Source organism: Cetorhinus maximus, chromosome 15, assembly GCF_964194155.1.
Source record: "Cetorhinus maximus chromosome 15, sCetMax3.hap1.1, whole genome shotgun sequence".
In the NCBI taxonomy this organism is placed as follows: Eukaryota; Metazoa; Chordata; class Chondrichthyes; order Lamniformes; family Cetorhinidae; genus Cetorhinus; species Cetorhinus maximus.
Genome location: NC_135893.1, coordinates 36,888,243 through 36,913,219, shown reverse-complemented (window position 1 = coordinate 36,913,219; position 24,977 = coordinate 36,888,243). Strand labels below are relative to the sequence as shown.

At 44.1% G+C, this 24,977-nt stretch overlaps 1 protein-coding gene across 1 annotated transcript in view; it reads left to right on the top strand.

Annotated features, from left to right (window-relative positions):
• The first annotated feature begins 6,052 nt into the window (after positions 1–6,052).
• Positions 6,053–24,977, top strand: part of LOC144690609 (endothelin-converting enzyme 1-like) — a 359,428-nt gene continuing 340,503 nt past the window's right edge. Inside the window, exon 1 of the mRNA XM_078558277.1 lies at positions 6,053–6,254. Within this exon, the coding sequence (XP_078414403.1) occupies positions 6,222–6,254 (33 nt within the window). The 5' untranslated portion in view covers positions 6,053–6,221. The remainder of the gene's footprint in view (positions 6,255–24,977) is intronic.

The following is a 24,977-nucleotide window of genomic DNA, read 5'->3' as shown; positions in this document are numbered from 1 at the left end:
GTAATCCAGAGGCTCAGGCTAATTCTCTGGGGACAAGGGTTCAAATCCCACCATGGCAGCTGGTGGAATTTAAATTCAATTAATAAACCTGGAATTGAAAAACTAGTCTCAGTGATGGTGAATATGGAACTATTGTCAATTGCTATATAAACCCATCTGGTTCATTGATGTCATGTAGGGAAGGAAATCTGCCATCCTTACCTGGTCTGGCCTACATGTGACTCCAGACCCACAGCAATGTGGTTGACTCTTAACTGCCCTCTGAAATGGTGTGGCAATCCACCCCATTCAAGGGCAAGAAGGGATGGGCAACAAATGCTGGGCTTACCAGTGATGCCTACATCCCATGAAAGAATAGAAAGAAGTACAGTTTGGGGGGATCAGAACTCCCTGCACTTTTGGCAAAATGATGCCTCTAATGGATGGTCCTTAAGCCCAAATGATCAACATCTGCCTGACCCACAAATGATGATGCAAATGTGGAGGGGAAAAATATAATCCCTTAGCTATCTCCCTCGGACTTGGTTTGTTCCTTCAGTTCCTATCAGGAACATCTGTTCCGCTGGATGGTCTTTGAGCTCCACCAACCCTTTCTGAAGAGGAGCTTGCAGTTCATTGAATCCAGCTGCAAATATTGAGAGAGAAGGTCCCACAAACAGCAACATGATAATTGTCAGATAATCTGCTTGTGCTGACGTTGTTTGAGGAATAAATATGAATCAGGGCAAACTCCACCACTCTTCTTCAAATTAATGCTATGGCATCTTCTCGGGTTCAACAGAATGGGCGGACATATCCAGCCGAATTTTCCGGCCTTGCTGACATCAGAAACAAAGGTGGATGGGGCCTGAAAATTCCCAGGCCATCCGGCGTTCCCCTTTTCTGTAAATGCCTTTCCGAGGTGGGCAGGCCAGCCGGCTCAGTGAAAGTCTTGTTGGGCACGGATTAAGGAGACTGACTGGGATTTTCCAGTTGGCCTCCGGTTTCCCAAAGCAACAGGGGGCAGTTCAATTGCCTTGAGGTGGGCACCCAGCAACGGGCTGGGATGCCAATGTGTCTGCCGGGCACTCCCTTGCCTGCTTGGGTGGAGTAAAGCCTAAGAGGTGACCTGGTTGTTTTGTGTGTTTTTTAATTAAAGTTTCTAGTAAGTGGCTGTGAGGGAAACCTCTTGCTGAAGCACCCTCTCACTTACCTTAGACTGCCTCCTTAACTGTGGCTACAGGTCAGAGGCTAGCAACCCGGCCGCAAGTAACACACCCCCTGACTCCCCAAAGCCTGTCCACCATCTACAAGGCACAAGTCAGGAGTGTGATGGAATACTCTCCACTTGCCTGGATGAGTGCAGCTCCCACAACACTCAAGAAGCTTAACACCAACCAGGACAAAGCAGCCCACTTGATTGGCACCACATCCATAAACATTCACTCCCTCCACCACTAATGCACAGTAGCAGCAGTGTGTATCATCTACAAGATGCACTGCAGGAACTCACCTAGGCTCCTTAGACAGCACTTTCCAAACTCATGACCACTACCATCTAGAAGGACAAGGGTAGCAGATAGATGGGAGCACCACCCATCTGGAAGTTCCCCTCCGAGCCACACAGCATCCTGACTTGGAAATATATTGCCGTTCACTATCACTGGGTCAAAATCCCGGAACTCCCTCCTTTACCGCACTGTGGGTATACCTACACAACATGGACTGCAGCAGTTCAAGAAGGCAGCTCACCACCACCTTCTCAAGGGCAAGTAGGGATGGGCAATAAATGCCGGCCCAGCCAGCGAAGTTACATCCCATGAATGAATTTTAAAAAAACTTGTCTCCACTTTAATGATTTGTCCACATGAAAATGTCGACTTTAATCAATTTCCCACCGAAGGTGAATTCAGGGCGCAGAAATGGTCTCCTTCCATGGGGAAAATTCAGTAACATCGCATCTGAAGGACAGCACCTCCACCAATGCAGCATTCTCTTGGTGGTGCACTGAAGTGTCGGCCTGGATTATGTGCTCAGGGACTCCAGAGTTCAAAATGGCTGATCAGAGATGTTCAAGCTCAACACACAGGCAATTGTTTATTTTTTTCCGCAATTAGCTGAGGGAGAGGTACTGCTTGTGTGCAACAGGATATTTAAATGTTCATCCACCAGTCTTTCAAACAAGACATTTGCAGCATCCATGTACATAGCCCACTGTTTGATATATTAGGTCACATGTTAATGTGTCAACCTATATTCTAGTTAATTCTAGGTATTTCATAAGCACATCAAAGTTAAGAACTCATTTCAAGTTGTTGTTGATGTGTTACCACCAAAGGCTTGTCTTCCCAACTGGTTGACAGACAGAGCTGGGAGAGGAGACAAATATTTGGACATATCATGCCTCTGCTGCTTCCCTGGGCCAGCAAACCAAATCCACTGTCAACCCTAATCCTTTGCATCCTCTCTCCAACCTCTCTCTCTCTCCAACCTCTCTCTCTCTTCAACCTCTCTCTCTCCAACCTCTCTCCTCTGTAGTTTTTCCCATCTCATCCATGCCCTCTTCAAGGTCATCTCAACCATGAAACCCACTTTCTGCTCCCACTACCACATTCCCAAAAAACTTGGAACAACTCTGCCTCCCCTCCTGTCCACCATGCTAGCTGATATTGTGGATAGTTCCCTTTCTTCAGGCATTGTTCCCTTCCCTTTCCAAACTGCCGTAAGTATCCCGCCTCCAACCTTCTTTTCACTCCAAAGTTCTTGAGTGTCTTTTTGCCTCCTTGCTTTGGTGCCAATCTTTCCAGTAACTTCCTATTTGAATATCTCCAATCAGGTTTACAACGCTGTCAAACTATGGAGACAGCTCCATCATTACGGGCGTTCTCAGGGGCTGTGAAATCTGTACATTAACCTTTGTCATCCAACTTGACTTCTCTGCAGCCTTCAACATGAACAAACACACCATCTTTCCCCATTGTTCAGCTCAGTGGGACGGACTTCATGTGGTTTCATTCTTACCAATCACAGATAGAGCCTCTCCAGCAATATTTCCCTCTCCACCAGCACACCTTTCCTTCTAAAGTTATCATAACACCTGTTATGAGGGAATTAACAGCCATCTTTACCCAGTCTGGCCTATATGTGACTCCAGTCTCATATCAATGTGGTCCAGACTAGATAGCTCCTTACAAATTGTCAAATCAGTATAAAAATTCTCCGACCATTTCTTTTCATACATTGAAAGGAAGATTCTGCGCTTTGAATAGAAATATTATGATGTCATCTTTTCAGTGCTTGATTTCTTCAGAGACTGGGATGGACATTGGGTGTCTTGATCAGATGAAGCTCAAAGTCCTGATCATCAATTGGAGAATGTTCTGGCCCAGACAATGTCCTTGCGTTTAGAGGTTCTCCTGATCTTTCCTTTGGTCAAAACAGATTGGATGACAATCTGCTGGGAAGGATGAAGTTAGTAAAAGCTTGTTGCAAACTATTCTTCAGTCAGGAAGAAAAGTATTTACAACTTTAGCTAATTCCTTAACCAGTCTCACATGGAAGATTGAGTTGATCACAAGATAGATACAGAGTCAGAATGCCATCCAGTCCATTCATGGCTCAATTCACCTAGAACCATCCAAGTCTGCTCTTCCTGAACACCACTATTTTTTAAGCATTTCTGAGGATTTTGCCTTCTGTATCTTGCTCAGGGTCTCAACATTTTGATCACTGAGTAAAGAACATCGACCTCACGTTTACCATTCACTAGTTTTAATTTATGTCCCCTGATCCCACCAAAGTTTGGCCTGAAGCAGTTTGTCACTCACTTCTTCTAAGACACTTTACAATTTGTAGTACCTCCATTATACCATTACAATCAAGTACACCTTTACCCTTCCATTACCCCATTGCAATCCATTACACCTTTACACCTCCATTACAACATTACAATCCATTACACCTTTACACCTCCATTACACCTGCTGTTTGTCATCACCTTTCAAGAATGAAAATCCCTGTTTTCTCCATCCATCCTCATATCTCAGTTATAATTTAATATTTATGATCTAAATGAATGCCGGAACAGACTCGAGGGGCTGAATGACCTACTCCTGCTATGTTTTTCCAATGTTCTCTGATGCTGGGTATCCGTCCCAGCCCCTTTCCCTGCGTTGAATCTCCTCTTTGTGTCTTGGTGACCAATAATGGATACAACACTCAAGGTGGAGTGTGGCCAGAGCACTATAGATTTTCATTATGGCACCTTTGGATCTGTGCATTAATGATCACTGTAGCTCTGTAAATTTTCCCCCTTGCAGTGTTTATCCAATTCACTTTTAAATGTTACTATTGAATCTGTTTCCACTACCTTTTCAAGCAGTGCATTCTAGATCACAATAACTCTCTGCATAAGAAATGTTTCCTCATGTTGCCCTTGTTCTTTTGACAGTTATGTTAAATCCCTGGATCTTTGCTCAGCTTTTCCCCTTAGTTATTCAAAGATATGTCTTTTGCCCATCTCTTCCATTTTGCAATGTTTTAGACTTTTGGGAAGACAGGGTTTCCAAACGGTCAAAGACCAAGGTCCATCTAGTTTGCTTTCTACCATCCAGTCGTCACATGATCCAATAAGAATGGAGCTTTTGACCAATCACAGCCATCAATCTTTACCAATTAGTCTACAACGGGTGCAGACATGATGAGAAGAAAACTCCAGTGATGGAGAGCTTTGGCGACCTTAGGTCCACATTCATGTGTTTCCCCCAAGCACACTCCACTTACCACATTCAGTCCCATCTGCTCACGGTCTAAGCATTTTGTCAACTCATCCCGTCAGCCCCATCCCTTCATCCCACTGTGTCGCCAGAGGCACATTTTAATCTGCAAATCTGACCACTTTAATATGAGATTCTTTATCCAGTTTCTCAAACGGAAACAGTGATCCTCAATGTTCCTGACCCCATTCCCATTGCGCACTTGTAGGGTTAGGGTCTCCATTTGGCCAGTGACTGTAGGCTGAGTGGGGAGGAACAGGGCTTAACCTGGGCACAGAGGTGATTTGGAGGATAGTCACATGCTTCAGGCAAGTGCACACCACAGGTATATCCCAATGTAGATGTCTCAAATCCCTGTGCTAACGCTGTAAGTGAACCAGTTACTAAAATCTATCCTTGCATGGGATGTAGCTGTCCCTGGTAAGGCCAGCATTTGTTGCCTGTCCCTAATTGCCCTTGGCTTGCTGGGCTATTTCAGAGAATAGTTAAGAGTAAACTGCATTGCTGTGAGTCTGGAGTCACATGTAGGCCAGACCAGGTAAGGATGGCAGATTTCCAGGAATCAGATAAACTTTCAATTAATTGAATTGAAAATCCACTAGCTGCAACAGTGGGATTTGAACCCGTATCCCGGGAGAATGAAGTCGGGATTACTAATCTATTGACATTACCACTTCACCACCATTACCCCCGCCCCCAGCTTCATTAATCTTGTTCTCTTTAGCTCACTTGTCCAAACAGGAGGTTTAACTGAAACCTGATTCCACGTTGACAAATGCACCAAGGAAGCTGTATCATCAGGTAAACAGTTCAGTGGTGAGCAATGAGTTAATTTCTCTCACCGAGACTTAAATTCCTCTCCCGCTTCCAAAGGAACCTGTAAAAGGGATTGAGCGTGTTCTCAGGAGAGCTATTGCACACTGCGAGTTGTTAAAATACGGATTGATTCATGACAGTACAGTTGACTGCGTTTTTCTGAAGTTGCCTGAAGGAATGTCTTCTCGCATCTCCTTCTCCAGCCTCCGTTACTTTATTACGTTATAAATTGCAGAGCTCCTTTGTCAGTGGTGGTGGTGAGAGGTGGGGGGGAAGGTGCGGAGTTTTGACGAGGCAGCAGCGCACGGTGTCAGTGGTACCGTCCCGTTCCACCAGATGTCGCTGAAGGCTGCAGATTCTCCCCTCTCCTCCTGAGGCTGAGAGGGGGAGGGGGGAGAGGGGGAGACCCTCTGGGCTGCAATCTGGATCCTAGCAACAGTTAGGAACTGACGATGGAGTAAAAGCTGCTTTCCAACAGCCTCACTAAACACTGATGCCGTTCCAGAGTGCACCCACAACACAGCCAAACCTGAGCCAAACCCCTTCCAAAGCATGACTTTCCCTGGGCTGCCCCATCTCTGTGTGGTCTAGAGATGAACGATCGAACTGATAGCCGACAACAACTGTGACTGAAAGAACCTCTTCTCCACCATGAATGTAGCTTTGCATGAGCTGGGAGGAACGGTAAGACAATCTGATGGCTTTGAGACTACTCTGTGTGAGATAGCGCCGGGCCAACAAAGGGAAATGAATGCAAAAGTGCAGTCTGTGTTTGAATTTGTCATTTCTGTTCCGCGCAGAGCAGCTGGAAGTGGGGGAGTGGGATGGGGGGGAGAGAGATAGAGAGATGGGGAGAGCGAAAGGCAAGTGTCATTGTGCAGCAACCTCGGCAATTTACAGGGGCAAATACAATGCATTCAAATTAGCGGGTCAGAGAAGCTCCAAAATGTTAACAAAATGACCTTTTGAAATGATCCGTGTATCAAAGGGACGTCCGTCAAACCCCTGCAAAGCGACAAGTGGCGATCCGGGGAAATGGTGAAGAGAAAGTTTGCAGGAGATGGGATGTTCCCAGACCAGAGAAGGGAGCGATGAGGGGACTAAAGACTGGGAGAATTGGAGCGAGTCTAGTTCAGCAACACTATATATATATATATATACACACAGAGCACTGAATGAACCCGCAGAAGGGACAGGGTGAACAGGAAGGATAAACGGTTATGACACTGGTGAGAAATTATAATGTGGACGGAATTAATGTGTGTGTTGGATCCGAGCGCACCCTCGTCACAGGTTTATATGGTGCATCAGGAGACAGTCAATCTCTGTGGAAAACCGGCTTGTCAGTAGAATTCGCCAAGAAAGTGATCAATGGATAAACAAACAGTGGCAAAGCATCAGCAGTGGGGCAAGTGGAAACACTGTTCCTTTCCCTCTCAGTTCTGCCTGCAGTGACAGAAAGGAAATGTAAAAGCAGAATAAATTGAGTCCGGTTCCAGCTGATACCAGTGCAGTGTCAATGTAAATGTAAATATACCCAGGGCTGTAACAGTGTGAATGTATGTTATATTATTTCAGTTTGGATGAGTGCAGCTCCAACAACACTGAAGAAGCTCGACACTATCCAGAACAAAGCAGCCCAATTCATTGGCACCGCATCCACAAACATTCACTCCCTCCACCACTGACGCACAGTAACAGCAGTGTGTACCATCTACAATATGCACTGCTGGAACTCACTAAGGATCCTTAGACAACACCTTCCAAACCCACGACCACTACCATCTAGAAGGGCAAGGGTAGCAGATAGATGGGAACACCACCACCTGGAAGTTCGCCTCCAAGTCACTCGCCATCCTGACTTGGAAATATATCGCCGTTCCTTCACTGTCGCTGGGTCAAAATCCTGGAACTCCCTTCCTATCAGCACTGTGGGTGCACCCACACCACAGGGACTGCAGTGGTTCAAGAAGGCAACTCACCACCACCTTCTCAAGGGCAATTAGGGATGGGCAATAAATGCTGGCCCAGCCAGCGAAGCCCACATCCCGAGAATGAATAAAAATAAAATGCAATTTTTATGTTTTGTAGATGGAAGTTTATGAGCTGTTAACTTTAAAACTTGGCTCAGAAAGTGTGGCATGATTTGTCAATTTTCCTTTTATAAATTACTATATTTATATTGTTCAGATAAAAGCTGGGAGAGCTTACCACATGTGGCATAGGATTGCCAATCCTCCAGAATCGACCTGGAGTCTCTAGGAATTGAAGATCAATCTCCAGGAAACTGCTGTGAGCAAGCCTGGAGAAAAATCATCGGGACGTTAAAAAAGATATATTTTTGTCATTTTCTTTGCACTTTTCTTTTTACCAAATATGAAAATGGGGGAGAAAATGCTGTTGACTGACAGTCAAGCATCATCCAATTGGGTAATGAATCTTTTTGCTTTCCAATTGGCGTAGGAAGGCTGTGGGTCACAGGGATGGATGTGTTGGCCGACTAATGGCTGGAGTGTGGGGAAAGTCATGTGATGAAATCTCCAGGAATACACTTAATCACAGTTGGCAACCCTAGTGTAGCAACATTGATTTGAATCGTAACCTTCATAACCAGGTTAATGCAAGAGAAACATTAGCTAGAATTAGTCTGGTTTATTTTAGAAAACATTTACGTCAGGACCTAGTCTTTGACTATGAAGCCTGCGGGCCCAGATTTCCCATTCTGTTTGCAGGCTTTCTCAGATATTGGGCTGTTAGCGCTTGGGTGGATGTTGTTTCAGATTTTCTTAGCTTGCTAACATAGAGCACTTTACCCTAACATCCCTCCATCTTACCTGAATCTTCTCCTGGAGGAGCTGAACAGAAGGACATTTTCTTCTGGAGAGCAGAAACTGGAGTCAAGTAGGCCCAAGGCTGTTCTTAAACACCTCATGACCGCTGTTTGTGTGCAGTGGTAGAAGCTTGGGAGCAGGTCGCTGGCCTGTGTCTTCAGCTGACTTTGATGTGAAGGTATGAAAAGATTGGCATGGGGTGGAGGGCAGTTGGCAATGGCAGGTTCACAAGGAGGAGCTGAGACTGCTATGTGGGTGAGCGGAGCTGAGAACGATATGTTGGTGGGGCAGAGAGAGGGACAAAGTTGCTTTGCAGTTCAATACATGTGTGAGGGTTTGGGGTGTAATCTCAAAATAGGGAAGTCCATTCTTTCGAATAGAACCCAGGTTTAAAATTAGTTTCACACTCACTGATAGATGGAAGGTGAAAATTAATCATTATAAAAAGGAATAACTTCATATTTTGCAGTTCGTCTGAATTTCTGGAGGTACAATATCCTGACACCAAGATCAGATAGGTTGAAGAATGTGACTAACGAATAAACCAATTATCTCAGACTTTTATAGCCTCAACGATTTAAAAGTAAACATTACCAAAAGTGAAAGAGTTTTGAAAGATCTTTATTTTAACGCTATTATACAATAGGATTGTTTCCCTTTGTGTAGATGATACTGTTTATTGAATTTTAGGGTAGAAAGATCTCCAGCAATTTGTCAATGTATGACAGCAGGTCGCCTATACTAAAAAGCCGCAGTGGGATTTTTACGCTTCCCAGTATTTATGGAAATAGAGATAGAAGATTACAAGTAATTCACTGTTTCACGTGTAAATTGTGAGGAGGAAGCTGTGTATTTAGTTGGTTCCTGTGTAAAGGGAAATGATTAGACCCCGTACAGAGCACTGCACTCAATTCTGAGCACTGCACCTCAAGAAGGGTTTTAGAGGGGCTGCAATGCAGATTCACCAGAATGATGCTGGGGCTTAAGGCCCCAGTTAAGTTAAACTGAGAGCATGTTGTATATTCTCTCAAGTACAGAAGATTAAGGGGTGCTGTAATTGAAATGTTTAATATGATTAACGGGTTTGATAGGGCTGATAGAGAGAAATTATTTCCATTGGTGAGGGGAGTACAGAACAAAACACAGCCAGGCCGTTCAAGGGTGGTGTCAGGAAGCACTCCTTCGGGCAAAGTCTAATGGAAATGGGAATTCTTTTCCCAAAATGCTGTTGAGGCTGGGAATTGATTGAAAATATCAAAGCTGAGATTGCCAGATTTAGAAAAGGTGAGGATATTGAGCGTTATGAACCAAGCTGGGCAGATGGAGTTGAGATGCAGACCACATATGGGGCTGGATTTTGCCGTCAGTGAGCAGGGGGCGGGGCCCGCTCGCCAATGCGTAAAATGACGCGGGATGACATCAGGCGGAACCCCCAACGTCATCCCGCCCCATTTAAATTTTCAGGAAGGCGGGGGCACAGCAAAATCAGCTGTCCGCCCGCCGACCTGTCAATGGCCAATTGAGGGCATTGACAGGATAATTAAGCCAATTAAATACCTTGCCCGTCCAACCTTAAGATTGGCGGGCAGGCCAGGAGCCCTAGCGGGCTTCTGAAAAAACATGAAACCTCATCCACTGGTGGGATGAGGTTTCATGTAGGGTTTAAAAAAGTTTATTAAAGTTTCAGTGAAATTTATTAACATGTCCCATCTCGTGTGACATTGTCACATGAGGGGGACATGTTAAGGATTTTATTATTTTTCTATTTTTAAAGTTTATACAGCTGTCAGCGATCTCCGTGAGGCAGCACTTAGCCTCAAGGAGATATGCACTCTCGCATTTGGGGAATCCCCCCTGCCTGCACAGAAAGCGCATAGCACTTCCCGGCGGACCCGCTTAAAATGGGTGCGGGGCCCACTTCTCTGGCGGGGATCGGCTCCCCGCCCACAGGAGGTTGAGTCAGGCCCTCCCGCCCGCCAGGCAGAAAATCCTGCCCATGATCTAATCGAGTGGCGGAACAGGCTTACAGGACTTAATGACCTCCTCCTGTTCTATGTTTCAATGTGGTGCACTCAAACTGGATTTAGACCTAATCCCAGAATTTAAATACCTAAACAAACCTCATTGCCCTATGTCATGAAAATATAAACATTTTCAGAATATTATTGTAATTTATTGTAAAGGTGAGTTAATAGTGGGGTTGCATTAGTTTCTCTATGGGTGTGGTGTGTGTGTGGTGGGGGGTTAGTTTAATTGAATTACAGACAGCTGGTCTGGGTGCTTTGATGTATCAGAAGGTAAAATAGGTTTGAAATGCTAAATATGTAAACATGGCTGAAGTTTTAAAATGGAAGGTGTGAAGAACGTTTGCATTTTTAGATAAACCAGAAAATTCACTGTGAATATCCCTGTCCAGGGTATTGTGTGCTTTGCCTGGGTCTGTCGAAATCTATGTTGTTTTACTGTTGCCTTAATGGAGGTGTAACTGGGAGTTAGATTAATTAGGGGAGAAAGGAGTTCGCATAGTAGTCATTTGTAGACCTATGTATGTGCTTAAAATCATTTCTTTTATTAATGAATGTTTAATATAGTTATCTAAAAAACCCCTAAGACTCGGTGGTCTTATTACTACTGAATTCAAGGCAAGATAAAAATACAAATTGCAAAAACTGTTGTGGCAGCTGTTTCAAGTTTCCCTCTGTGATTTGAGCAGCTCGGTGTTTACCATCCGCTGTACCATAACACCTGTGTAAGAATAATGGATTGGAATTGAAGTTTGCTTCTAGGGATTTTATGTCAGATAACCAATTTGGTTCTCAAGTTGACTCACCCCCAAGTTATCAACGGTACATAAGTTGATATACAATAACTAAATTATTACGCACTTTCTAGATGGTCACGCATGAGATTATTTTCAACTGAGCCATCATAAATAGAATACTAACTTGGTTTCAGAATTAATTAGCAGCTGATCAGCTTTGTTCCATTTAACACAGCATAGCTTCATTCCAAATTATGAAAGTACAGCCATGGCTAAACTCCAGTTAATTTGAACATAGCAGTGATATTACATTTTCCGGCTAACAGTACATTACATTTTGCAGTTTGGCCAATTAACAGCCATCTTGTGAAAAAACATTATAACCTTTTCCTCAAGTAGTGGTTCAGATGTCGTGTCGAAATAGGTCCATCTCTAGGATACAGGCTCAGCAAGTCATCTATAGTCTTCTTTCCCCATCATTCTCTATCTTTCTCTAACACCTTGTGTGACTTATCTTATACTTCTTTAAACTGACCCAACAACAGTTAAATATTTCTCTATACTTGAAGGCAATCCAATTTTCATATTCATGAATCTCTTCCCCCTTCAAACTTCTTTAGCCCCTGTTCTTGAAGCTCCTGAAATCTCAGGCTATCCCTTCCATTTAATACTTTCTCAAGCTTAAAGCACTCCTCAGGCAATCGCTCCCACCATTATTAACTTTACCATTAAAATTGTGCAAACACACTTTAGCACTTAGCCTGTTTTTGTAAATTTATTTTAAACACAGAACACCTGCTGTTAATGGCTGACTGAGTATGCAAATAAAAGGTTTTCTTAAATAGGATTGACCCCTTGCTTATCAAGGACCCCCAGCATGAACAGTTTGGCCACAGGTTAAACCCATGAAACCATGCGCCAAAGTATCGCTGGAGTAGTTAACCCTTTGATGGGTTGGAGTCAATGGAAAAGAAAGTCGGGGTTTGTATAGAACAGGCTCCGGGTTCACTATGAGCCTGTTTCATACTATTCAAATACTTCCATGTTCACACCATTCCCAAACTTTGTAACTTCCACCAGCCCTACAACACTCCCAAGAACTTTACACTTCTCCAACTCTGGTCCCTTGTGCATCTCTGATTAGCTTTGCCCCACTATTAGATTCAGCTGCCAAGGTCCTAAGCTCTGGAATTTCCTCCCCAAATCACACTGCCTTTCCACCTCTCTCTCCTCCTTTAAGATGCTCCTTAACCCTCTGCCCCTTTGATCAAGTTTACACTCACCTGCTCTAGTGGCTCCTTGTATGGCTGGGTGTCAATTGGCTTGGCTGATTATGATCATGTGCAGTGCCTTGGGATTTTTACAGAGCTTATAGATGCTATATAAATGCAAGTTATTGTTGTTGAGATCAGCGTAGGCCAAATTCACCTTCAGCCTAAGACTCCCTGTTCCAATCTGCATTATTTTACATTTCTACACATACTAAAATTCATCTGCCCACCCTTAACCCAGCAACTTGGATGGATGGACAGACGTATAATTGGTTTATTGAAAAATCATCATGGCATCTGCTGTCGAATTATGATGATGATGATGATACAAATAAAACCAGTAACTGTAGTTAAGGACAATCATCAAAATAAATTCAAAAATAATGAAAAAGTTTATACAATTATGAACTTTCAAGTACATTCATAGTTACAATATGTTGCCAAAAGTATGTTTCTTACATTTTTATTTTGTAAATTGAAGGTCTGCTGCATTCTGCATTTTGTATTAAAGTCCTTGTTGCTTAATATCTTGCTTAATAACTTTTTTTTTAATCCATTCACGGGTTGTGGGCTTCGCTGGCTGGGCCAGCATTTATTGCCCATCCCTAATTGCCCTTGAGAAGGTGGTAGTGAGCTGCCTTCTTGAACCGCTGCTGTCCATGTGGTGTAGGTACACCCACAGTGCTGTTTGGGAGGGAGTTCCAGGATTTCGACCCAGCGACAGTGAAGGAACTGTGAAATATTTCCAAGTCGGGATGGTGAGTGACTTGGAGGGGAACTTCCAGGTGGTGGCGTTGCTTAATATGCCACTTGATCAAATTCACCCTAGGAGTTTTCTAGAGTAAAAAATTATTAATTGAGGCAGACTCTACTGCTTCTTGTGGGACCGAATTCCATATTTCTACCACACTTAATTTTAAGGTTATGTCTCCTTGTCTTAGAATCTCGCTTTTGTAGAGTTTTCCAGGGTTGGAATTTTCATGTGTTTTTGAAGTGCAATAGCTTGTGCACAAACAGCAGATTTTATGCAAGTCTTTATTAAACACTTCAGAAATAGCACTACTGAAGAGATTGAAGATCACGTGGACACACTGTGTTGACACTGTTTCCCTTGGTACCAGTTTAAACTCTCTCAACTCTGGCGGTAACTCCTCTCTCCAAAATGGATGCTATCATCCCTCTTAAGTCAAATACTGGTGAACCGTCAACTGAGAAATGGGATCTGGGGATAATAAGCATAACAGCTCAGATTGGAGGCTTGGGTGGCTGGGAACAGAACGGAACTTTACATCAGTAATTTGTGCAGAATCAAACTAGGGTTTTCAAGGATACTTAAATAGTGAAATAAAATTATATTTAATGGATTTATTTTGGGAACATAAAGAGGACAATGTATATGAAGTCATGTGTGGTCTGCTCCTTGCTTATCTTCAGTCGTCACTGCTGTATGTGAAGATATTACATTTAGCCTGGGTGTTCAGGAAGTCTACCAGCTTTGGGCATGGAACACTCCAGGGATGTTGAGACTACATTTCCTTGATTTAAAGGAAAGAGAATTAAAGACTGCATTTTTATAGCGCCTTTCAGAACCTCAGCATGACCCACATTGCTTTACAGCCAATGAAGTACTTTTTGAAGCATAGTCACCATACGTTTTAGGAAACACAGCAGCCAATTGGTGCACAGCGTTATGATCCTCGACCAGACCCTGAAGTTTTTGGCACAATCCAGTCAGGGACCAATGTTATTTTGTTTGAAGTAGACATGGTTTGAGATTCTAGACACTCGCTCAGAGAATAAAGCCCACAAGCTTCCATTGGCTTTGAGCAAACAAAAATAAACATTACTATACAAGGTGAGAAAGACAAAACAATATCTATCTTATACTCTAGCATACAGGGTAAGTATGAGGTACATGTGAATTAACCGTGGTCGAACACGCCACATTACGCAATAAGTGACAGATGAAAACAAGATAGAGTCCATGGGTTTCTGAACAACCCATGCAAGACATCAATTAACACAGTGAGTCAACCAATGTCATGAAACTCTGTCTCTCTCACAAGGGATTCCAGTCTTCACCTCTGAAGAGCTCGCTTTGGAATTCTCTCCAAAAAGCACTCCAATTCGGACGCCAGCAATGACAGCCCACCTCGCAGGGTTCCAATCTCGCCTCCCGAGATCTCGTTCCCCTGGATTCCTGAGTGTGCACTCAAGAACCAACTCAAGCACAACTTCAGATCTTTGACCGCGCTGAGCAGAACACCACTGCTCCAGAGGGGTACCTTTGCCCCAATGGACCACAACAGTGAGTCACCAACCTTCTGCTGCCCTCGTAGAAAATTGGGGCTTTTCTGAGACCTCACCACTTACAGTCTGCTAACTGCAGCCCTTTTCCTGCTTGGAGCCTCTTTCTCTGCTCCTCTCCTTTTAACTTAACTGGGTCCTCTTCCTGTCTCTGTTCCCTATCTGGGACTCCTCTTTTGGAGCCTCTCCCTATCCTCGCCCTTTGTGGTCTCTCCCTGTCCCCTGCCTGAGACACTTGTCTACAATGGCACTCCACTCCCGGTCACATGACCTGGCTTTTCATGCTATTTTCCCTTTCTGCGTAGGCTGGGCCCGCCCTCAGCTCAAAAAGCTTAAAATGCTGAATTGTGCATGTGCAACCCATTCCGGGGCCACACACAGTGGAAACGCTGAGGTCTGTCAGGACTTGGAGTTCTCAACCTGTGCTCTTGCCTTTAAGTTAAGTCTGGCTTTCATAACAACAGCAAGCTTCCACAAGCAGCAATATCTTTTAGTGATGTTGGTTGAGGGATAAGTATTGGCCAGGACACCGGGGGGAGCCCTCTTGCTCTTCTTTGAATAGTGCTGTGGGACTCTCTATGCCTGCCTGAGATGGCAGACAGGGCCTTGGTTCAACACCTCATTTTGGGAGACAGTACCTCTGGTATTGTATCAGTCCCTCGGTATTATACTGAAGTATTAGCCTAGATTTAGTGTTCAAGTCTCTGGAGTGGGGCTTGAGTCCACGATCTCCTGGCTCAGAGGCTCAGGTGCTACCGTTGACACCAGGAGCTAGAAGTAGGGTTTAATTTGGAAACAAAAGGCAAGACTCCTATTTGGAAATATGGAGGCATTTAATGTGGTAGAACAGGAAATGGGAAGAGCGCTAATGAAATGGTGATGGTAATAGAACCTGTACTTTTGACAAGGTGAGATTCTCATGTCATGAATTCTAAGCCTAAAGGATTACAGAAGTGAAGCTGTGTACAGCTGAAGAGGCATCATATATTTGTCTTTGCCAGCTTGTCATGCTCATAGCTTAGAACCCACTTCACAGACCACAGTTCACCAGCCCCTGCAGAAGTGTGACCCTCATTAAACTGAGGCCTCTGGCAAAAATGATGCTCATTAATGAACAGCAATTCACTCACACCCAGCAGGTTGTAATGGCAACAGTCCTGTATTCATCTCAAACTGGAAGACATTCAATGACCGTTTGCCATATTAGTGCATTAATTCACAATGCATTCATCTGACATTCCATTGTCTGTTGTTTTAATGTTACCTCGAACCCATCCATCTTAATGGATTAACATCCCTGTTTAAATAATGGACCAAGGAATATACAATTCCTGTAAATTCCTGCGAGGTTCTATGTTCATTACTAGAATAAAACTTTCAAATAAAATGCCATACTGTGTATACATATTGTAGTTTCATTCAATCCTTGGTGTTAAAATGACTCACTGGAGTAATGGACCCACCTGGGCCAATGTGTTGAGGCTTGAATCTAAGAATTATTGCCTTTAATAATAGAATATGAGTGTTTAACAACCAGCTCGTCAATCCTCGATCCATTACTTTAGCTGGGGTGTTAGTCCATGAAATTAAAAGTACTTCCATTAAAGTAACGTCAGACAAATATCCAGTGAATGGCTATGTTACTGGGCTAGTAATGCAAAGGTCTAGACTAATAGCCCAGTGATCCAGTAATCCATGGCAGTCGGAAAATTTAAATTCAGTGTGTAAAAAAAAACTGAAAATACAAAGCTGGTATCAGTAAAAGTGACCATGAAGTTGTTGGATTGTTGTAAAAACACAGTTGGTTTGCTGATATCCTTTAAGGAAGAAAACCCAATGTCCTGACCCAGTCTGGCCCAAACGTGACTCCTGAGTGTTTTATTCTTAACTGCTCTCTGGTCTAGCAAGTCACACCATAGTATCAAACTGCTTCTAGAAATTCAGCAAGAAGCTCAACTACCTCAGGGCAACTAAGGGTGGGTAATAAATGTCGACATTGCCAGTGATGTCCATATCCAATGATAAATTTATGAAAGCATGCATTAAGTGTTCATACAATAATGTAGCAATAGTCATTTTTAGGCTTGAAGCTCTTCCAGTTTGGTACAAGGAGGTTACTTTTGTCTCTATGACCAGCAGATTTGGTTTCAGGCGCTTCTCTTGTATATTGTTCTGCGGGATTCCTATCAGAAAACACAAAGCTCGGGAAATCTGATCTGAAATTTACAATCCTCAAACACTAAAATTGGGCACAAGGTTTACTTTGCATTTTAGTGTCAGCCATTTGTCAAATCCTATTTTGATGTCCTGATTCTGTAGACAACTCATCAACACCATCCCTATGTTCCTGCATATACCATGCCCTAAGAGGGAGTTGGCAACCATTGGATTGTCCATGATTATGCTTGGCAAAGTACTGCAGTGTCTTGCTGTTGCCTTCTGTAGTATGGCCGACCAGGAAACTCCCCCCGCTCTTACTAACTGCCATGAGGTATATCGGAAGGCTGATACATGTACATTATGAACGCACCTTCCGTAGCCATCAAGCCCTGAAGTGGGACTTGAACCCAGAGCTTCTAGTGCAGTGTTGGAACGATGCCATTGCATCACAAGACCTCCGCCCCTATGTTCCTACCTTTTAAAAATTGGAACATGTTGTGCTAATGGAGATGTGACCCTAATGTGTGAGCCATCCATTCAATGGGGGAAGGGACAAGATTTTATTTGTTGTACCCAATCTTGATGTCAAGTACTCCCAGGGGTTCAAAATCTCACCCTGAACTCGTCCCCAACCTGCACTTTACCCCAAACTTGGACACAAATAGAAGGTTAAATGTAAGAGATTTAGGACAGAGAGCAGGAGAAACTTTTTTTGAGCCAATGGATCGTGAGTCTGTGAAACACGCTAGCCAAACCAACACTGCCTAAGGTTGGAAGAATATAGAATTACTGTCATCAAGGATTCAAGAGGGAAACAGGAGGCAAGACCCTACATGAAAATATTTGAAGCACTTGGAGAGGTCGAGTAGAAGAGGGAAAGAGCTCTTCCAAAATGGTTAGATAGATGTTTGAAGGAATGGGGGATAAAGCTCATGAAATGAGGAGCCCTGCTGCTGTGGAAGAGTAACACCAACATTGATTCGTTGGGACCAACAATCATGTGCCATGTCTCAATTTCAATGTGTTAAAGAGTGCCCCAGCATGACCTCTCCATCCCTAATAGTAACTGCTCTTGTGTCAGTCTGTCTGAGGCTCTTTCTTGCTGATTAACATTGGATTTTGGCCATCTGTCAGTTTGTATTTGTATTAGGATGCAGCAACTCTTTATTTTGCCATCAAAATTCAAATTGCTACCTCAAAACATTGGAAATTAATTATGGACAGAGTGAAAAGGGTCTGATTCTGGGGAAATGAGAGGGCTTTATCATATCTGGCATAAACTACACTCGCTTCTAACCAGACCTAGGTTTTAAATCTGGTGCAGACAACACTTCAGCTTGATTTATAATGCATTCCACATACTAGGCACCCACAGCTGGTTTGTTTAAAATTTCTCCCAATCCCAGATAGGTAGAAAAAAACTGCTCTTTACTGTCTTGTTTACACTACCACACACAACAGGGCAGAACCTCAGGCAGAATAATGCTAGTCACAAGCAGAGCATTGGAAAAGTGAAGAGGGACGTGCACAAGCTTTTAAAATCTAACAGTGTATTATCTTCTCACACGGTGTCCCATTCAAAAGATACTGTACCTTTCACAAGATTGTTTTTAATGAATAATAATCAGGTGCCATGCAGCAACAGTTCCCTGCAGTGCCCTGTGTTTAGTCTGCTTTCAAGCATGATTTATCATCTATTTAATATTATAGCAGCTTGTGTGCACTCTAATGCTTTGTAATGGATTGAATCCTGATCTCCAGCAATTTCTCATGGGGGCCATTGTGTTGGGGACTGGCACACTTGTGCAGGATTAATGCCCTCCATGTTACCTGGTTTCAACACATCATTGAGTCAGCTGGAGATTTTTGTTCACCTGTGGTCTCCCCATGCAAGCTAGTCTAGTGGTCAGAGTACTAAACTAATGACCTAGATGCTGTGAATATGCATCCCCGCCACTGCACACTGTGAAATTGAATTCAATTAATCTAGCCATTTATGAACTCGCACATGAAAAAGAGCATCAGAAGCTTCTGTTTTGTTAAGATCACAACTGGCTCACCAAAGCTCTTCAGTGACTGATCTGCCCCAGTCTGATCTACATGTAACCCCTAGTCCCTCATTTTGTGGTTGAGATTTCATGGCCTCAGGGCAGCTAGGGATAGGGAATAACTGCTGCATTGCTGATGTTACCTGTATCATCAGAGCACTTATTTAAAATATGTCAATAGCAATGTAATTGTTTGGTGAACCAAGCCCTGCATAGTAAAGGCTTACTGCCAACTCTCGAACATATCCTCCTATCTCCCTCTGGTCCATTACCCCACCACCAAGCATCAAGCCATCATTTCCAAGATTGTCACTGACCTCTTCTCCTCTGGAGATCTTCCAACCTCCTAGTCCTCCATCCTCAAACAACTCACTTCTACCCTCCTTCCCAAAATCCACAAAAGCACTGCACTATTTGACTGACTGTTTCAAACTGTTCTCGCCCCATTAAATTCTTCCTTCCTCAATTCTAATTCCCCCTCCACCCCCATTCAGTCTCTTCCCACCTATACCTGTGACTCTTCTGATGCCCTCTGCCAGTTTAACTGTTTCCAGTGTTCTGGCCCTGTCTCCTTTTCACCAATCCCTCTACACATCCATTCCCCACCAGGACAGTCTGAGGGCTCTCCACTTCTTCCTTGAACGGAGGCCTAACTGGCCTCCACCCGGCACCACCCTCCTCTGCCTGCCTGAACTTGTTCTCACATTGAACAACTTCTTCAGTTCCACCCACAGCCTCGAAATAAAAGGTGTTGCTATGGGAATCCGAATGGGTCCTGCCATTTTGTGAGATATGTGGGTCATTCTTTGTTCCAGCCCTATTCGAGAGCCCCCACTCACCACTTTCTCCAGTATATTAATGACTGTATCACTGCCCTAAACTGGAAAATTGCATCAACTTTGTTTCCAATTTCCACCCTTTACATGGTCCATCTCTGATTCTTCCTGTCCCTTTCTTGACTCCTCTGTCTCCATTTCTGAGGATAGGCTAGCAACTAATATCTACCAAAAACCCACAGACTCCCATGGCTACACTTACTGTATGGACTGTCATCCATTCTCCCAATTTCTATATCTTTGTCATATCTGTTTCTGTACTTATCCCATTACCATCTCCTTTTGCCTTCCACCACCATCCCTTCAGTCCTACCCCTCCTTGCCTTGTTTAAGAGCTGTTATAACCCTAACTACTCCAAGTTCTGATGATGGGTCATTGACCTAAAACATGGCTGCATTTAACGGAAGCCTCACCTACTGGCTAGAGAGTTGGTGGGAGCCCCGTGTCACCTATTGTAGGAAAGGCCGGTGAATTAAATATCACTTGGGCACTTAACTGGACAGTGCTGGGCCTTCCACAGGATCAAAAACCCTGGGGATGGAAGTCCTGCCCACCAAAAGCTGCCAGCCAATCAGAGGCTGGCAGCTCACTATTGAATGGCAGTGGTTTGGGGGAGGGTTGGGTTGGGGGCGGGGGGCTGCTGTTGGGCAGTGGCTGCTGCTGATACGACACCCACTCAAGGCAGGAAGGCTGCCCACAGAACTACCCGACATGGACTTAATTGGGGTGGTGGGTGGGAGGCTGGTGGAGTACCCACCCACCACCCTCCAGCCAGTTTAAATGCGCCCCTGCCACCGAACTAGCCACAGTGGGGGGTTATTAAATTCTGCCCATTAACTCTGTTTCTCTCTCCACAGACGTTGCCAGATCTGCTAAGTAATTCCAGCATTTTCTGTTTTTATTTGAGGTTTCCAGCTTCCACAGTGTTTTGCTTTTGTGTCATAATTGCCTGAGCAAAAATGAATCAAGTATTTCTCTTTCCATAGTTCAGGGGTGAGGCGGGAATAAGACGTGAGATCAGGGTGAATGGGGCAATCATTAATTCACTGATTGCTCATTTACACTCTGCAGTGCTTATCTCTGCAGTGGCTTCATATTAATTGGAGTGAGCATTAAGGACCAATTCACTGCAGTATCCAGGGAGCTGGCAAGAGAATGTCGCTGTGCAAATTAAATCAAATCCCACCACCTTTCACTTCAACTCTATCTCCTGCAACTAAAATGACCAGATGCTGGGTGATGGTGGCAGTGGTGATGATACTCTCGTTTTCCTCCTGAATGTTTGTTTTTTTTTCTCTCAAGGGAATGGTGAGAATTCCTTCATTAACCTTCATTCCTTTTGCAGGTCAGGGGCAGGCCAGGCATCATCATGCCCCTCCTGAGTGAGATGAGGTGATCACCCATTAACAACGTGCTTCACTTTTACATGGGTCACTTAGTGTTTTGTTTCGGGGTCATGACCCCGACATGGGGGTTCGCTTCCCGGTCCCGACTTCGCACCGTGTGGACACGCCCAATGCGATTTTTGTTGGATTGGCCAATTAATGACCAGAGGGCATGCTCACCGCCCAATTAAGTATGGCGATTGGGCCAATAGGAGGAGAAAGCTGCAGCCTGTTGATGCAGATGAGAGAGAGAGAGAAGGGGGGCAACGCAAGATGGAGGAGCCCTCTCAGCACTTTTAAAATCTTGCCGAATATAAATGGCAACAGCCGCCAGGCGGCTGGAAGGGGGGAACCTCAGAGGTGGCAGGAAATTCCAGGCCTGTCCACCTCTGTTGTTGCCTCTGTTGGGCTTCCAAAATTCGGCTTCCTCTCATTTGAGGCGTCATCATCGCTCAGATGACTGTTGCAATGAGAAATGAATCTCGGGCCCCATCTGCTTAAATAAAGTCAGTCCATTTGGATTAATGTCTTCAGTTTCAAACCAAATTCAGCTTTCAAAGCCCAAGTTCACACTGACCTGTCTGTTCCAGCTGCAATATTATTGAATATTGGGCAATGATGAAAAGAAAGTGGATTTCAAGGGGTCAAGGCTGAAGAAAATGAACGCAGTAAATTATTTGACCTGTCACACGTACTGTTGGAGCTGAGACTGATCTGAATAGTGGTATAGAAGGTGCTGGGACTCCCAATACAATCAGAAAAATAAATGACTGTAGGTGCTGGCAATCCGAAATAAATACAGAAAATTCTGGAATCGCTCAGCAGGTCAGGAACATCTGCGGAGAGAGAAACAGAATTAACGACCAGCGTTTTCCAGCCCCACCCGTCACCGGGATCTTCCAGTCCCACCGAAAGCCAATGGATTTTTGGCTGGCCCGCTGGAAAATCCAGGTCAATGTTTCAGGCCCATGACAGTTCATCAGAACTGCAAGACAGTAAAGGTGAACAGCTTTTAAATAAATCCAGAGCCAAGGAAAGGTGTGGGGGCACAGGGAAAGCACCAAAAGGGGGAAGATGGTGGAGTAGTGGTAATGCCACTGGACTAGTAATCCAGGGGCTTAGGCTAATTGCTTCTGGAACGTGAGTTCAAATCCCACCACAGCAGCTGACAGAATTGAAATTCAATTAATAAAATCTGGAATTGAAAGCTGGTCCCAGCAATGGTGACCATGAAACTATCATTTATTGTTGTAAAAACCCATCTGATTTACTAATGTCCTTTAGGGAAGGAAATCTGCCATCCTTACCTGGTCTGGCCTACATGTGACTCCAGACCCACAGCAATGTAGTTGACGCTTAACTGCCCTGAAATTGCCTAGTAAACCACTCAGTTCAAGGGCAATTAGGAATGGGTAACCAATGCTAGACTTGCCAGCGACACCCACATCCGTGAATGAGTTAAACAAAAAAGGTAACGATGGGGTGGAGGATGAGTGATTAAATGCCAAATGATGATGGCACACAGGAAAAGAGGATAATAATGAAAAACAAGAGATGGGTCAGGGAGGGCTAAATCATTACAGCAGCAGAGGAAGAGGGAACGTGGAAGATCTGGCAAACAGAATGCCCCCTTAGCTGAGGAATGTGGCCATAAAAAGGCAAGGAATCCCAGGAGTGCAGACCACGCCGCCCTGACCATGTACCAACATGGGATCCCCACTCTAATCACCAGCCTGTGCCTGCAGTGCCTTTGGTGCAGCCATCTTCCATTATCAGTGTCTGCAATTTATGAAATTGGAAAGAGGTGGTTAAGGTCTAAAGTTAGTGTGTTCAATGCTAAGACTGTGAAGGACCTGTGAAATTAGGCTTTTTTTAAATATGCTTTACCACGATATGGGTATCACTAGCTAGGCCGGCATTTGATGTCTATCCCTAATTGCCCTTGAGAAGGTGGTAGTGAACTGCCTTCTTGAACTGCTGCAGTCCCTATGGTGTGGGTACACCACAGTGCTGTTAGGGAGGGAGTTCCAGGATTTTGACCCAGTGACAATGAAGGAACAGCGATATATTTCCAAGTCAGGATGGTGAGTGACTTGGAGGGAAACTTGCAGGTTGTGCTGCCTTTGTCCTTCTAGGTGGTAGTAGTCGTGGGTTTGGAAAGTGTTGTCAAAGATGCCTTGGTGAGGTCCTGCAGTGCATCTTGTAGATGGTACACACTGCTGCTACTGTGCGTCGGTGGTAGAGCGAGTGAACGTTTAAGGTGGTGGATGGGATGCTGATCAAGTGGACTGCTTTGTTCTGGATGGTGTCAAGCTTTGAATGTTGTGGGAGCTGCAATCATCCAGGCAAATGAAGAGTATTCCATCACACTCCTGACTTGTGCCTTGTAGATGGTAGACAGGTTTTGGGGAGTCAGGAGGTGAGTTACTCGTCACAGGATTCCTAGCCTCTGACCTGCGCTTGTAGCCACAGTATTTATATGTATAGTCCAGTTCAGTTTCTGGTTAATGGTAACCAGATGTTGATGGTGGGGATTCAGTGATGGTAATGCCATTGAACGTCATGGGGTGATGGTTGGATTCTCTCTTGTTGGAGATAGTCATTGCCTGGCACTTGTGTGGTGCGGATGTTACTTGCCACTTATCAGCTCGAGCCTGAATGTTGCTCGGGTCTTGCTGCATTTGGACATGGAAGGCCTCAGTATCTGAGGAGTCGTGAATGGTGCTGAACTTTGGAGCACTTCATTCTCAGGCTGGCTGTCACATATCTTATCCGTCCCTGAAATCTATGAATCAAGCAATTGAACAACTCATCCATTTTTTTGGAATGGCTGGCAGACATGAGCATCCAGGAAAGATTGCATCTTGTTTTTGGACCTGCGGAAGTTTTAGAGCTCCCTATTAGAGTAAAAGCAAGTATATTCTTCAGGAAGGATATACTTAACTTGAAGGAATGCAGGGAATGCAGATTGATTCCTGGTATGAGGGGATTGTCCTATGAGGAAAAATTGAGTAGACTAGGCCTATTTTCCATGGAGCTTAGAAGAATGAGAGGCGATCTCATTGAAACACTTAAAATTCTGAAGTGGCTTCACAGGGCATTTGCTGAGAAGATGTTCCTCCTGGCTGGGAAATATAGAACACGGGGGTCAGTCTCAGAATGAGGGGCCGGCTATTTAGGACTGAGATGAGGAGAAATTTCTTCACTCGGGTATGTGACTCTTTGGAATTCCATGGAGATATGCTCAGTCATTGAGTATATTCTAGACAACCCACCCCAATGTGCTCTTTCAAAGTCAAAATGTAAATAAGTTCACTCATGGTTCTGGGATGAATCTGCAATGGATTTGGAATCCAAGGGCAAATGGCAAGTTGGATCCAAAAATTGCTTCAGTGGTAAAAAGCAGAAGGTATTGGTTGATAAGCAAACATGATACTTCCTTTAATACCTGAGGCATTGAATTTAAGCGCAGGGAGATTATGCTGGAACTGTATAAAGTAGTATAATAGTTAAAGAAAGATTTGCATAACCACCAGGCGTCTCAAAGTGCTTTACAGCCAATGATGTATTTTTGAAGCAAAAACAGAAAATGCTGGAAAAACTCAGCAAGTCTGGCAGCATCTGTGGAGAGAGAAACAGAGCTAACGTTTCGAGTCCGTATGACTCTTTGTCAGAGCCTTTTGTACTTTTGAGGTGTGGTCATTGTTGGGATGTAACAGAGCAGCCCATTTTGTGCACAGCAAACTCCCACAAACAACAATGTGATAATGACCAGATAATCCATTCTTATTTTTTTTAATGTTGATT